Raw genomic sequence first — 15,464 nt, forward strand, 5'->3', positions numbered from 1 at the left:
AATTGTCCATCTTCACTGATAGATTTTTGGATACTAAGGGCATTAAGCGACAGGGGGAATAATATGAGAAGGTGATTTTGAAGTAGAAGATCAACCATAATCTGTTGAATGGCAGAGCAGACTCAAAGGGTCAAGTGCCCTACTCCTGTTGCTATTTTTTATGTTCTGCTACTATACTTTTTGAGTGGATCTTTAGCGTGCAGTGATTTTCTTTTCTTACCCAATTTCCCTCTTCCTTTGCTGGAACTAGTAATTCATGCTAGAGTACGATGCCATGAATAGCAGCAGTCCTACAGTACCTCGTTCAGGTAGCCACCTTTCATGTACGAGACTAGACCATGAGTGCCGGAAGATCATTCCTACATGAACAGCATCACTTTAATTTCACTCATACCAATTTGTCAGCATAGCTTGGTCCAGAGTGACGAGGAATAGAAAACCTGTCCATTGTTTTTATTGAAATCCCCACTGCAGCTGAAATTGAAATCAGCCAACAAAATATGAACCACCTTTGTTGGCTGTCTAGCTCAGTAGCTCATCATGCAGTACATACCACATTGCCCCATTATCAGAAGTTTGAGAATTTGTGCCCTACATGACAAATTCAGTCTATATTCTATGCTGATACCCCTTGCAGTGCTGACGAATTACTGCTTCTCTACAAATGAAACACCAAAAAAGGGCCCATCTCTTTGGTCCTTGGTTCAGGTGAACACGAAAGATGCCACTGTGCTATTCAAAGAAAATCTAGCAGTTCTTCTGAAGTACTGGCCAACATTCCTCCCTCAACTAATGGTACCAATTAACTGGTCACTCATGTCATTGGTGTTTGTGGAACATTGCTGATACATCAACAACTTACATTTATATAGCATCTTTAATGTAGTAAATGGTCAAAAGGCATTTCACAGAAGCATTACCAAAAGAAATTTGATACCAACCACATAAGAAAATATTAGGAGAGGCGAGCAAAAGCTTGGTCAAGGAAGTAGGTTTTAAAAAGTGTCTTAAAGGAGGAGAGAGAGATAGAGAGGCGGAGAGGTTTAGGGAGAGAATACCAGGTTTAAACTAAAGAATGGCTTCTGTGCTTTCCTTCACAACAACAGTCACTGCACTTAAAAATTGCGTAGCATTTTAAGATTTTTGGCATGACATAAAAGCAAATGTCATTAACTTTGATTGCAATTTATTACTAGAAAACCCTGATTTGCTTCAATAGGTTCTGCTTAATGGTGGTTTAGTAGATAAATGTACTGAAGGTATAAACTGAAAAGATTTTAAAATTCGAAACACATTGGAAAGCATACAAGGGAAAAATCACCCACAACCACTTACTTCCCAGATCAATGTGTGATCTTCACTTAGTTCAGACTATCATTGTATGTTGGTTCAGATCCCCTGTTATACAGTGTACTGACATTTGTGACTGACAGCCTTGAGTGCGACAATCACACAAGTCAAAAAGCCATGACTTTAAACTCAGATCACAGAAATGTTGCATTTGTGTTCTATCTCGCACCAAGCCCTGCTCACCCATCACCTCTGTGCTCGCTGACCTACAGTGGCTCCTGGTTAAGCAACACCTTGATTTTAAAATTCTTATTCATGTTTTCCGATCCCTCCATGGCCTCGCCCCATCTAATATGTAATCTCCTCCAGCCTTACCATCCTCCAAGATATCTGCACTCCACCAATTCTGGCATCTCGAGCAACGCCAATTTTAATCGATCCACCATTGGAAGCCATACTTTCAGATGCCAAGGCCTTAAGTTCTGGAATGCCCTCCTTAAACCTCTCTGCCTCCCTACCTCTCTTTCCTCCTTTAAAAACTACTTCCTTGACCAAGCTTTTGTCAACTGCCCTAATATCTCCTTATGTGGTTTGTGTCAAATTCTGTTTGATAACGCACCTGTGAAGCGCTTGGGAAATTTTACTACGTTAAAGGTGCAATATAAATACAAGCTGTTGTTATTGCTGTTGTAGGTGTTAGCAGCCTTCTAATACATCATACCAGCCTATATAGTAAATTTTGACTGTGGAGATTATCACTGCTCACCAACATCCACGTGCTCAGACACACTTTCAAGAAGGGGTCACTGGAGGAGTAGAAACCTGACTAATTGTTCCCTTGCCTAGCCTCGAGGCACTGAGGCCAATGTGGCACCCAGCTGAGATCAGCTAATTCAGCAGAGGAAGCAAACGCGGATTTGCTGGTCTGTGTAATTTAGTGGCATTAAATAATTGGGGGAGTTGTACTTCTAATATTTGAAATGTGTTGTCCCATGGATATTTCTGTCGACTGACTCTATTATGAATTACAATCCTATATTAATTTGAATCTAAATAAGACTTGGAATCCTGACAATCCGGGTACTGCCTGTGTGGAGTTTGCAAGTTCTCCCTGTGTCTGCGTGGGTTTTCTCCGGGTGCTCCGGTTTCCTCCCACAAGCCAAAAGACTTGCAGGTTGATAGGTTAATTGGCCATGATAAATTGTCACTAGTATAGGTAGGTGGTAGGGAAATATAGGGACAGGTGGGGATGTTTGGTTGGAATATGGGATTAGTGTAGGATTAGTATAAATGGGTGGTTGATGTTCGGCACAGACTCGGTGGGCCGAAGGGCCTGTTTCAGTGCTGTATCTCTAATCTAATGCCTATAAACAAGCAGCAAAGAACCTTTAGCAGTAAAGCCTTTGCGTTAAAAACTTTTTAAAAGAGGTGTTATATTATAAATCAAAAATATATTTTAACTGATTTAAGATGTAATAAGAACTTTTTTCCTCCGGGATTCAGCAATTTGGATTAACCCACATTCTCAATGTTTTCCTTTTCGTTGCTCTAATTTAACCATGGCCACACCAAGTATAACATTTCCTGAGAGCTCTTCAATTGGAAGTGTTAAAAATCCTTGGGTACTAAAGTAAACTATTTTACAAAAGTAAATGCGTCAGAATTATAATGTCATTAAATTACAGCTCTAATTTTTTTTCAAACAATGGAACAGCCTAATTTGGAGAGATCATTTTCAGCCCACTTCAAATACACAGAAGCCTCTCAATTAGAACATCCTCCAGCAAGCAAAATACTTTCTTTATCTGATCATTTGTATTTGGTAAACACCATAGAGTGGACAGAGAACAAAAGGCCTTCGAGTAGATGTTCTCTTCAAACTAATGCTTTGTCATGTTGAAAAGAAACAGCACTTTGAATAGAAACAAGGTCTCCATTAACACCACCACAGAGGAAGCACTGGGGATAGCACTAAACGTTTTATGACTCAGCTCCTGTTTAACCCTACTCATGTCGATGACTTAAACTTCCCATTCTTTTTGGGATGTAAAGTTTTTTTTTAAAAATTTCTGTCTAGACAACATTGCACTACTGAGTGGTTACAATATGTCTTTGATTACATGATGGCCTTGTGAATATAACTTGCATAAGATCTTGCTGTGACTACTGTACCAGCACCAAGTCCCCTCTCTAGCATTTTAAACTGTTTAAACAGTACCAACTACTTATGTGCAGAGAAAAGATCAAATCAAAATTCAAGATATGTTTAAAACTTATGGTACCCCTCACATGATAAAGGATTGGTATTGGGTAAATAAACTTTCAATAGAAACTATAATGTTTATTTTAGTTTAGAGATACAGCACTGAAACAGGCCCTTCGAGTCTGTGCCGACCATCAACCACCCATTTATACTAATCCTACACTAATCCCATATTCCTACCACATCCCCACCTGTCCCTATATTTTCCTACCACCTACCTATACTAGGGGCAATTTATAATGGCCAATTAACCTATTAACCTGCAAGTCTTTGGCATGTGGGAGGAAACCGGAGCACCTGGAGGAAACCCACGCAGACAGGGAGAACTTGCAAACTCCACACAGGCAGTACCCAGAATTGAACCCGGGTCGCTGGAGCTATGAGGCTGTGGTGCTAACCACTGCGCCACTGTGCCGCCCCTTATTCTTATACATTTAGTCAATGGTGCTGTATGCTTTACTTGTTGTAATTATCAGTAGATCAATAACACAACAATGAAATGGTATAAAGAACTGTATAATCTTTCCAAGCATACTTTGTCAAAATACATATATCTGTTATATGCATAGCATTTTGACTGTGGAAATTACATCAGGAATTCATTGAAGGTAACAAATGATTTTTCAAAGTGTCTCAATAGACTCCTGGTAAGAAAGGAAAGGGACTTGGAATATATTTTCACCTCTGAGACCTGGGTTCAAATCCAACCCAACAAATAGTACAAACATCTTTTCTTTCTGGTGGATCCTAAGAATGTTAAATGAAATGAATTTTGGAACTCTCAATTCTGTTCACTATGAATATCGCTCTAAAGCACGAATTATAAATTGTCACTAATTAGACAACTTCACTCAGCAAAATCATAGGGTTGAATGGTGCTGAGAATGGAAATGCCATGCCATGGCCATAGACTCTCCCCAATAGTTGGATAAGGGGCCACAAGTCAACTCCTTCCTAATGAAAGCACCAATTTTCTTTCATTTTGAAATCATCTCCTAATCCTCAAAAACCCTAAAAACAGTATAAGGTAGGAGGTCCGTTCTAAGGACCCAATCAAGTCGTATCACGTAAGAACACAAGCAATAGGAGCAGGAGTAGGCCAATCGGCCCATCAAGCTGCTCCGCCATTCAATAAGATCATGGCTGATCTGATTGTGGCCTTAACTCCACTTTCCTGCCTGTCCTGCATAACCCTTGATTCCCATGTCAATCAAAAATCTGTCTAACTCAGCCTTGAATGTATTCAATGACTCAGCCTCCACTGCTTGCAGGGGAAGAGAATTCCAAACAATAACAACCCTCTGGGAGAAGAAATTCCTCATCTCCATCTTAAATTGGAGACCCATTAATTTGAAACTGTGGCCTCTAGTTCTAGATTCCCCCATGTGGGGAAACATCCTCTCAGTGTCTACCCTGTCAAGCCCCCTCAGAATCTTATACATTTCAATAAGATCACCTCTCAATCTTCTAAACTCCAATGAGTTAGGACAATTCATAATTAACAAAGTTGGCCAATAATGAACAAATTTACTTTGTTTAAACAGGATTTAATGTTATGGTAAGGATTTGTTCATAATTATATAAAATAACGATCAAAAGTAACCTTGCCATAGTTCTTCATGTATATATATTAAATATAGAATCAAAGAATGGTTACAGCACAGAAGGAGGCCATTTGGTCCATTGTGTGTCCATGCCAGCTCTCCACAAGATTAACTCACCTAGTCCCACTCCCCCACCATTTCCCCATACCCCTGCAAATCTTTTCTCTTCAGATAGTTATCTAGTTCTCTTTTGAAGGCTCGATAGAATGTGTCTCCACCATACTCTCAGGCAGTGCATTCCAGATCCTAAACACTCACTGCGTAAAAAAGTTTCTCCTCATGTCCCTGTTGCTTCTTTTGCCGATCACCTTAAATCTGTGTCCTCTGGTTCTCGATCCTTCAGCCAATGGGAACAGTTGCTCCCTATCTACTCTGTCCAGACCCCTCATGATTTTGAACACCTCCTCTTAATCTTCTTTTCTCCAAGGAGAACAATCCCAGTTTCTCCAACCTATCCACGTAACTGAAGTTCCTCATCCCTGGAACCATTCTCGTGAATCTTTTCTGCACCCTCTCTAATTCCTTCCCATCCTTTCTAAAGTTTGGTGCCCAGAACTTGGCCACAATACTCCAATTGAGGCCAAACCAGTGTTTTATACAGGTTTATCATAACTTCCTTCTTTTTGTACTCCATACCTCTATTTATAAAACCCAGGATCCCATATGCTTTATTAACTGCTTTCTCCGCCTGCCCTGCAACCTTCAAAGATTTGTGCATATATGCATATACATATATATACACACAAGTTACTCTTTCATCTGTTACATATATTGCACTGGAATATGAAAGAAGTTTTTATTTTTGTCCATAGATATATGGTCATTTACCAGCTAGTGAGTGACAGGAACACATTCAACACATTTTGTGCAAGTTGCAGGGCATAAACGCCACCTCTGCACAAACCAGGCTACCCATCAGGATCTCATTCGGTGTGAAAGGGCCAATGTATTTGTGCAGCTGACTACTAGCTAGCCTGTTGATTTCCTGCTGCTTTCAAAGGGTGAACGAGGCACTATGGACACCCAGATGTAGACTTCCCACAGATTTGGAATGCAACAGAAGGCATCGCGTTCCCTTCTCTCCTGAAGACAAGAAACGTGCCATACCTGAGGTGACTGAGAATAATGGCATTTAAGGGGAAAAAGTGTTGCAAACATAGCTAAAAACAGAAATCCAATCTGCTGCTGCCAAATGACTTGTTCACACTTTCCTCTTTACGCATGCACAGATGGGTCATCAAAACAGATCGTTAATTTTAAAACGACAGCCTGCAACAGGGAACACACAAGGCTATCATATACACACAATATTAATTGAAAGAACTGGGAAAAGTTCACGCTTTAAAATAACTACCATAAGATGTAAAATACGGCCGATAGGTTTGTCAATGTTTTGTTAAGAAACCTAATGAAAGGATGAAGGTTTACTGTCCTAGACACTACCGAGGTTGAAAGCAAGAGCAAAGCCTGAAGTGAACCAAGATGTAGCATTTATGTGGCATCAGGTTTGGGTTTTAAATGGCAGTTGATTATTTGAAGAAAAGCAAGAAAGCCCACAGCATTAAGGTCTTGAAAAGGAATGAGTCAGAATGGCAGATAGTATGAAGAGTTCAGATTTCAGCACAATGAGAATGCAGAGAGGAGGAAGAGTGTGCAGGACTGCATAAATAAAAAATGGCAAAAAGAGGAAAATGTAGGAAGCAAGTTAGTGCAGGCTACTTACAATAATCATCTGATTATCCTGTTAATCCAACAGGTTTGTGAGTTGTCAGTTCCATTCTCCCTAGTGCTTGCAATTTATTTTTCAATATTAATTGACAAGTATACCCTTGCTGTGCTAATATTAGAGAAAGGGCTACATAAATAACTGTTACTTAATTAGTGGTAATCTCATTGAAGTAGCCACTTATCAATCATCTGACATGTCATTCTTTCTTCAACCCCATGTGCTCTGAATGTTTCTGCAGCACTCTTTCACAAATTAGCTCCCAAAACCTATTACTTGGAAGCATATCTCAGATATAAAGATTCTCAGGTATGATTCAGCAATGTTACTTTTACTGTGGTGAGACATTTGTCATTAAATGTGAACAGTCGTGGAGATGGTTATATTACACTACCAAATCTCCTATTTAAAGGGTAGCAGCATGGGTACAACAGCTTGCATGGCACCCTCAAGCAACACACATTGCTGACACAGCTTCCTGTTTCAACTGCTGTACCACTTTTAAACAAAAATAGCTTAATAGAAGAATTCTGAATTATTCATAAATCAGGGTGCATTGCACATTTTATGAAGTAACCAAGAATCATTATAGATTCCTTACAGAACCCTGGTAATTAGGGAGCACTGCACCACACGCATTCTCAGTAGATATAGAAAGGAAAGCTCCTCAATGATCTTGCCACATATACTCCTTTACTACTTTTGAGTTCCTATTGAAAAGATGCACACCGATTTAAGGACTGCAGCCTCTAACTGCTGTTGTCTTAAAACTTTGGTTGACACAATAAAAGACCACTGTCATCCCCAAGGTTGCTTTGGTGGGTGCAAGATCTGGAACAGGCCAGGACGTCTCTTATAGCGACAGCAATCACATCACTGGAAGCTAACAAAATGATGGCAACCTCCAAATGTACTGTGGCTCTGGAAAAGACAGCAAGAAAGACAAATGAAGAAGATTTTTTTTTAAAGCATGAAAAGAGATGGCAGGGAGTCAAGGTGGAGACAGAAAAGAGAGGAAGAGAAAGCAATAAAGGGTACAAGGGAGACATGCAGAGAAAAGTGTGTGTACACAAATGTGAAAGGTATTTGCTTATTTTCACCTTCAACAAAGCTGGAAATATAAGGAGCAGTTCTCTATATAAGCAATAAAACAAGCATCTTTTTAAATTGGTATTCATTAAAAATCTACCTCAATTTTCCATTAAAATAATAATAGACCAAAAACATATCATAACTTAGGAAAGCTGTTCATCAGCATGACACTGTAGTATCAGATAGCTTTTAACTGGTTTCTGCTTGCATTCCATGGAAAGACCGAAAGTTCAAATGGAACTCCACCATTGCTGGTTTGAAGTAGTCTTTACCAACCAAGCAACTTATAATGAGTTGAACGTTAATTTATTTTAAATGACATCTGATCTATTTATTTAAAATCTCACAAATGTGATTCAGAAAATATTTGAAAATGTCTATTTCAAGGTGCATACTTCGAGTACAAGTATCATGCCTCTCTCCCATCAGGTAAACTAACCTGCTAATCCCCACAGGTTCAGTACATGGGAATCAAAAGGCTTGATTCTCAAAATGGAGGTGGGTAGTTTCAATGATCATTAAGGGGGATTTGCAATTTCAAGAATTTCAAATTACAAACGCCCCTTACAACCTATGATAAATAGGAGGACAACAGGTCATCCCAAGTGTGATATTGACTTTAGTTCGTGAATAATGGACCCTACAACTCACTGCCACTGCAGACATGGGGAAATCTATTTGTGTAGCTCATTTTTCATGAGTAAATCAATATCACTCTCTACAGCAGTTACAGCTGTAATCATTACAAGTGATTATTGTGCTTTTGCAAAAGTCAATTTAAAAAATGAATTATGCATATTCACGTGATTCTTTTCTGAATGTTACCAGCTACACAAATAAATAAATATTGTGAAAACTTTAATGTTCAAATCATAGCTTTAACATCTAGGTGCCTGCCCTCCCACAGTGGTCATAGCTTATATGTTTGTTAGTTATACAGCAGCATATTGCAACAACTAAAACTCTCAAAAGGAAGGAACATTGTACATCAGCATTTCTTAAAATTTGTTAGCCACAGTAAACATGTTATCATTTTATAGCAGTTATTAAAATGAATGGTATTATTATGCTCTCGGTAAAGCAAAAGGACTACACTGATGACAGAGAAGAGCCTAGGATACACCCATTATTTTGCTGGTAAATAAACTGATACATTTGGAACCAAACTAAATAGATGGGAAAGATCCCAGGCTTGCTCTCCAGCCTATGTGGAGTTAGCTGATTCTATCTGGAGTGCTAATTTGGGTTCTTCACTCAGCCTCAATCATTCTGAACAAAAAGGAAAGACTTTCATTTATGTAGCATCTTTCATGACTTTGGATGTCCCTAAGCACTTTACAGTCAATTAAATACTTTAGAAGTGTAATCACCAATGATCCCTCTAAATTTTCTTTGCTGCGTGCTGCCTGTTTATTTCAATGTGCTGTACCTTTAATTTTTTTTTTGCATTGTGCACGCATGCGGTATCTTCAAGGGGACAGCTTGTGAACGGCCTGTGTGGTACCATCACAATTGCTGCGCAGCCAGACACTCGCATAGGTTAGAGGAAACATTGGTAATCATTGTTACAATGTAGAAAACACAATAGCCAAATGATACACAGCAAGGTCCCACAAACAGCAATGAGATAATGACCAGATAATGTTTAGTGATGTTGGTTGAAGGATAAATATTGGCCAGGGTACTTCAAAACAGTGCCATGTGCTCTTTTGTGTCCATCTAAGAAGGTGGATGAAGCCTGTTTAATGTCACATCCGAATGATGGCACTTCCAACAATGTAGCAGCCCTCAGTACTACACTGGAGTTTCAGCCTAGATCATGTGCTCAAGTCTCTGGAGTGAAACTCTAACCTGCAACCCTCTGATTTAAAGGCTTAACGTTCATTGATTGAGCGCTGTGATGTGATGTCGGACTGATTACTTTGGATTCTGAATCTAAATGATGTTGTTTCAAGATCAACCTTTATTACTCACAAATAACTTTAACTGAAACAAATATCTAAGATATTTTAAAATTATGAATAATACTGTCTACCAATGATGTACCCACCAAACCTATGTTTTGCCTTACTAAGAGCATGATTACTATTCATTTCAGTCACTTGTCAGTGATAAGACAGTGAATTGCACACGTTATGTAGCTTATGGATCTGTCCTAGTAAAACACAACGAATCCTGTAGCCAATGGTTGGTGTGTCTTCAAAAATAAGATCATGACAATCGCAACCTAGCTCCCTCTCCAGGAAAGACACTAAAAATAACTGCACGATAACACTGTTGGAGTACAATATACGGCAGAATACAGCACTGCGTGGGAACACTATTAAACACAAAAAATGTTTTAATTTCTTTATGCAGGCACTGAATATATAAGGATTGAAATGTGACAGAAAGTGAGCATGGTGTCCACGGTATACAAACGATGTATCGTGTTCATTAACCCATTGCATACTGGATACTAAACCCTCCAATCTGGTATTTTGACATTACTCGCCCTGCCCATCTCATTGCCTGAACAATGGCCAAATTAACCATAGAGGATGTCCCAACTTAAAAATGGACGCATTTGGGTCCTTGCCTTCGCCCAATAATGATCTGTCCTCAACCAGTGTTGGCCATCCCTGTATATTAATATTGAAGAATAATTCTTTCAAGGCAAGTTCAACGCACCAAACTGAGTCAGGAGTATGTGGAAGGGCCGGATTACTTGTTTAGGTTAAGAGTTTCATCGTCAAATGAAATTACGTAGACCATGAATATCTTTTCTCTCATTGCTTTGTCTTTCAGCGCCCGTCCAAAATTAGTTAACCTTGTCTTTTTTTTAAAAAAAAAGCAGGATCAGTAATGTATTCTACTCAGAAAAAGTGGGAGTGTGTTGCGGGGGGGGAGGGGGCAGACACAAGAGTAACAGCTGGGGGTGAATGAAAATGTCTGTGTGGTGCAGCAAAGAAACATGATGGTGTGAGGGGAGGAGAAGGTACCAGGCAGAGGTACAAGTGTTCGGTCTCACCGTGACAGAGCAACTTCTGACACCAGATAGGGGAACAGCAGCAGTAATCCCTTTTGTAAAAACGCTGACGCGCTCTCTAAAGTCTGCATTTGGTTTGAGGGGGGAATAAACATGTACTGGAGGTGAACATCAATCCGCGATTGTAATAGACCTTAAATAGCAACAAGAGCCGCCCAGAGTCAATAAAGCCTAAAGGCGTTTGATGTTCTGGAAACGGAGCACTTAATGTTGTCTGAAATCAGAAACTTTCCGCGAGTCTGCTCCCGCCTCAACTATGTTGTGGATGTGCCTTTCAGTGTTTGTTCAGTTCATTCGTGAACTTAACCTTTACTGGTCCAGAGCCTGCTAACACGCGGATCAATGGCTTTACCAACAAAAGTGATGCCTGCGTTTGGTCAAGGGAAAACTAACAAACTCCAGAGAAATCTCCACCCCCGGATAGATAAACGGTTTATTCTGTTGTCCTGTGTGGACCTCAGACAGGAGCGTGGGTTCCGGGTTCCGTTTTAGTCCATGCTCAGGTCGTGGCTGAGTAATATCTGAAACCATTTCAGCAGAACAAGTCCCAAGTCTAACAAATAAGAGGGTGGGATCATTTAAGGGGAGCGGGACGAAACGGACAGCTCTTTCAAAGAGCAGGCTGAGGCACGATGGGCCGAATGGCCTCTTCCTGTGCTTCGTTCTATGATTGGGGATTGTCTCACACTCCCCTGTCCTTTAACACACATCAACAACGCTGCAGCGATTATTTATTTGTATGACTCGACAGTGCCCCTAACTGTAATTAAAGTTCACTACTGTACTGAAGGTCAGAAGAGGGGCAGAAAGCTAACATGCAAGACACTGTCCCGACCAGAGTTCTCCTCAGTTCCTTCTTGCCTGGTGTAGCTATAAACAGAGACACGTGTGTACGGCTCAGCGCTTTTGCCCATTGTATCCCGTTAAATTCTGCATTCCACAGAATATCATTTTGGGGGATTGTAATGCAAAGCGTGCTTGCTTCATCAGAACAGAATAAGACCTGGGTCCCACAGGACGCGGACTGCTGTAGATTTTCGGCGCCCGTTTCATTAGTCCCCAGATTTTACACGGCAAGTACGGGGCGGGTCCGGAACAGGATGGTGCAGTGTATTCATTCACTCAGTCAATGGCAATGGTTAAGTGGAGATAATTCTGGGAATTCTCCATCCAGCTATACCGAGTATTCTAACTGATCATGTTATAGCGCGACGCAGATTTATTATGTTGAAGTGTTTTATCATTTTTGCAAACTTGCTGCAAACTAAGTCTGGGCTCCTTTTTTTGTTCGTGACGCTACGTTTTTACGGCATTGCACAAAACTCCAAACGACCAAACTTCTGCATCAAAAGTTCCTTTTTAAGAAGTCCAGCTTTTTGCAAAGAAATATAAGCACCGTCATTCTTTTTAATGGTTAAGTTTTCGCCAAAGTTACCTTCCCATTTTCTAAAGGCTCACCGACCTGAAACGTTGACTCGTGTTTTCCTCTGTCTCCACAGATGCTGCCTGACCTGCTGAGTGTTTTTCCAACATTTTCTGTAAATGGTGCGAATGCCGTTTGTAGAGTGTGGAAGAACAACTAGAGGTTAAAGGTCCGATTCCAGCAGGTTCGCATCATTTAAAAATACCCCCCTCCCTGTGCTGCCCTTTCGTTACGGGAGGGGGGAGAGGGGGTGGACAGATGCTTCTTCTGCCGCTGAAACATGTCACTTTAACAACCATGTGCTGCATTTTATGTAACCGAGGAGTAGAAAACGAGCCCCAGTGGTGAAACTGACTCGGATTTGACAATATGTGTAGGAATGGAAACTATCTGATATTTCAAGCCATTTAAAAAAACGACGACGCAAGCCTGAACTAGAAGGTGGGAATATCAATAACACAGAGTATCGGCATTTGAAAACTGAGATGTCATTCCTCAGGATATAATTTTTTGAATTATTTAAAACTATTTCAGTACACTTTTTACTAAAGAAAGATTCCTAGAAACATTTGGTAAAATCCCAGTACTGACTTCAAGAGTACGTGAACCAGCGTGTTACAAATGTGCCGAATACACTGGATTTGACTCCAAAATTTACCCAAAAAAACCAACTGCACACCTCGTGTCAATTCACCTGGTTTGATATAAATGACACGGACACCTAACTCCGTTTGTATAAATCCTACCAGTTCTTTACACGAGTTATTTAACTAAAAAGCACCTTACAAAGTAGAACCGAGCATCGGCTCCTCTACAAATCTGTTTTTAAAAAGTTGCAAACGCAGGAAGCAATGATTTTGTTTTCGGAATGAATGATTCAAGTTTTACCTACACATTCATTAGATACTGTAAATGAACTGACCGGGCGAAATGAAATGGCAGCGAGCAAACCTTTATTAGCAGCACTTTGGTTGCGCATTAAACAGCATTAAGGGCACGACCGACCATACCTGAACCTGCCTTCACCTGATAGACTGAATATTCTCACATGACTACTTCTACACGATTAAAGATAATGAGAACTTCGTGATGTGTAGAAACCCTCAGAGCCAAAACAATATCTTTCCCGCTAAAGGCAAGTTTTTTTTTCTGTTGCATTGTGGCTGTGTGTAAGTAATGATCTACCTGAAAGTTCTTGAACAAAGCTGAAAGCCGAGTGATGTGCAGGCTCAGACAACGGGATGTGCATCTGGCTTTGGAAACACTGTCAGTGGCGAGCGATTCCTCTTGCTTGCGCCCAGCCCAGCTCCATCCGGCTGTAATCCACAGTACGAGAGCCACACGGGCAGCCAGTGCAGTGCACCGAGCCATTTGAGGCCAGGATAAGACTCGGGTTTGATGTTTTAGCAGCGGGGTGATGAGTCCCCTCCTGAATGCGATCAGTTCTCAGTCTTCAGGCTCACATCCCTTTCTCAGGCTGGAGTCAAAACTCTTGCAGCCGCCTCCCAGAGGCGACACAAAGCTCTCAATTGGTTCAGTGCTGTTTGATTGACAGCCTTTGGACGGGCGAGAACCGCGCCACCACCTCCTCCACACACACACAGATTTACTGGGTTCGCATTAACTCACAATTCACAGCACAAAACGCTTAGAGAAGGAGAAGGAGTTAAGAAGCTAATCGTTTTGGCTGGACCACCCTTTATTGAGATGCTGTAAACAACTCAACCTATTATTTAATGAGAAGTAACTTTTATTTCCCTGGGCGATTGCCTAGGGTATGACCAAATATTTTTCTATAAAAATAAAAACCTCATCAAAGTTTCAAGATAATTTAGTTACAGCTTGAACTAGAAATTACAATTAAATTGTGTATAAAAATAATGAAATCATTAAAAGTCCTAAAACTTTGTGCATCAGCCAGCAGAAATCAGAATAGCCTACCTCATTCACCTAACCGTCTACCAGGATGCCTTTGTTTTCTGTGCCCTGGGATGGGTGCAATTGCAACTTTAATGTTGTTTCGTCAGGGTCTATCCTAACTCCCAAAAGAAGCAGAACGAGAGCCTCTAGAGGAGACAGTCTAACAACGCTTCAATCTGACAATGTGGTGTACTAGTCCACAGTGAATGAAAGAAATAACTTGCATTTAAATAGAGCACCTTGCACAACCTCAGGACATTTCAAAGCACTTTACAACCAATGAAGTACTTTTGAAATGTAGCCAATTCACACATAGCAAGGTCCCACAAATAGCAATGTGGTAATGATTAGATCATTTGTTTTAATATTCTTTTATTCTTTCATGGGACGTGGGCATCACTGGCAAAGCCAGCATATGTTGCCCATCCCTAACTGCCCTTGAACTGAGTGGCTTGCTAGGCCATTTCAGAGGGCAGTTAAGGGTCAACTGCATTGCTGTGCACCTGGAGTCACATGTAGGCCAGACCAGGTAAGGATGGCAGGTTTATTCCTGAAAAGACATGAGTGAACCAGATGGATTTTTGCAACAATTGATAGTTTTATGGCACCATTACTGAGACTAGCTTTCAATTGCATATTTTGTTTTTTTAAATTAAATTCCACCAGCTGCCATCATGGGATTTGAACCCATATCCCCAGGGCATTAACCTCTAGATTACTAGCCCAGTAACATTACCATCACCAGGACACTGGGGACAACTCCCCTGCTCTAATTAAAAGTACAGCCATTAAATATTTTACATCCATCTGAGAGGTTTAACGTCTCATCCAAAAAACAGCACCTCTGATGGTGCAGCACTTCTTCAGTAGTGCACTGAAGTGTCAGCCTGGATTATGTGCTCAAGTCTCTGGAGTGGGTCCTGAACCTACAGACTCAGAGGCAAAGGTGCTACCACTGGGAAAATGCTAATCTACTACTATGGTGTCAATTCTGATTTAAAAATTGATCAGGTTGGTGGATCTTGGGCCTACACACCATGTCAGACCAACTCCTGAGCATTTAAAAACATACACAGAGTTGATTTTAAATATTCAAAGGTTGGGGGGTGGGGTGGGGG

At 40.6% G+C, this 15,464-nt stretch overlaps 1 protein-coding gene across 2 annotated transcripts in view; it reads right to left on the reverse strand.

The window, feature by feature from the left end:
* LOC137370931 (anosmin-1) overlaps window positions 1-13,910 on the reverse strand; it is a 182,229-nt gene extending 168,319 nt beyond the window's left edge. For both annotated transcript variants that reach the window (XM_068032804.1, XM_068032803.1), the window contains exon 1: window positions 13,612-13,910. In XM_068032804.1, coding sequence (XP_067888905.1) covers window positions 13,612-13,797 — 186 coding nt within the window. In that variant the 5' untranslated portion in view covers window positions 13,798-13,910. The remainder of the gene's footprint in view (window positions 1-13,611) is intronic.
* Between the last annotated feature and the right edge of the window lie 1,554 nt (window positions 13,911-15,464).

Source organism: Heterodontus francisci, chromosome 6 (genome assembly GCF_036365525.1).
Source record: "Heterodontus francisci isolate sHetFra1 chromosome 6, sHetFra1.hap1, whole genome shotgun sequence".
In the NCBI taxonomy this organism is placed as follows: Eukaryota; Metazoa; Chordata; class Chondrichthyes; order Heterodontiformes; family Heterodontidae; genus Heterodontus; species Heterodontus francisci.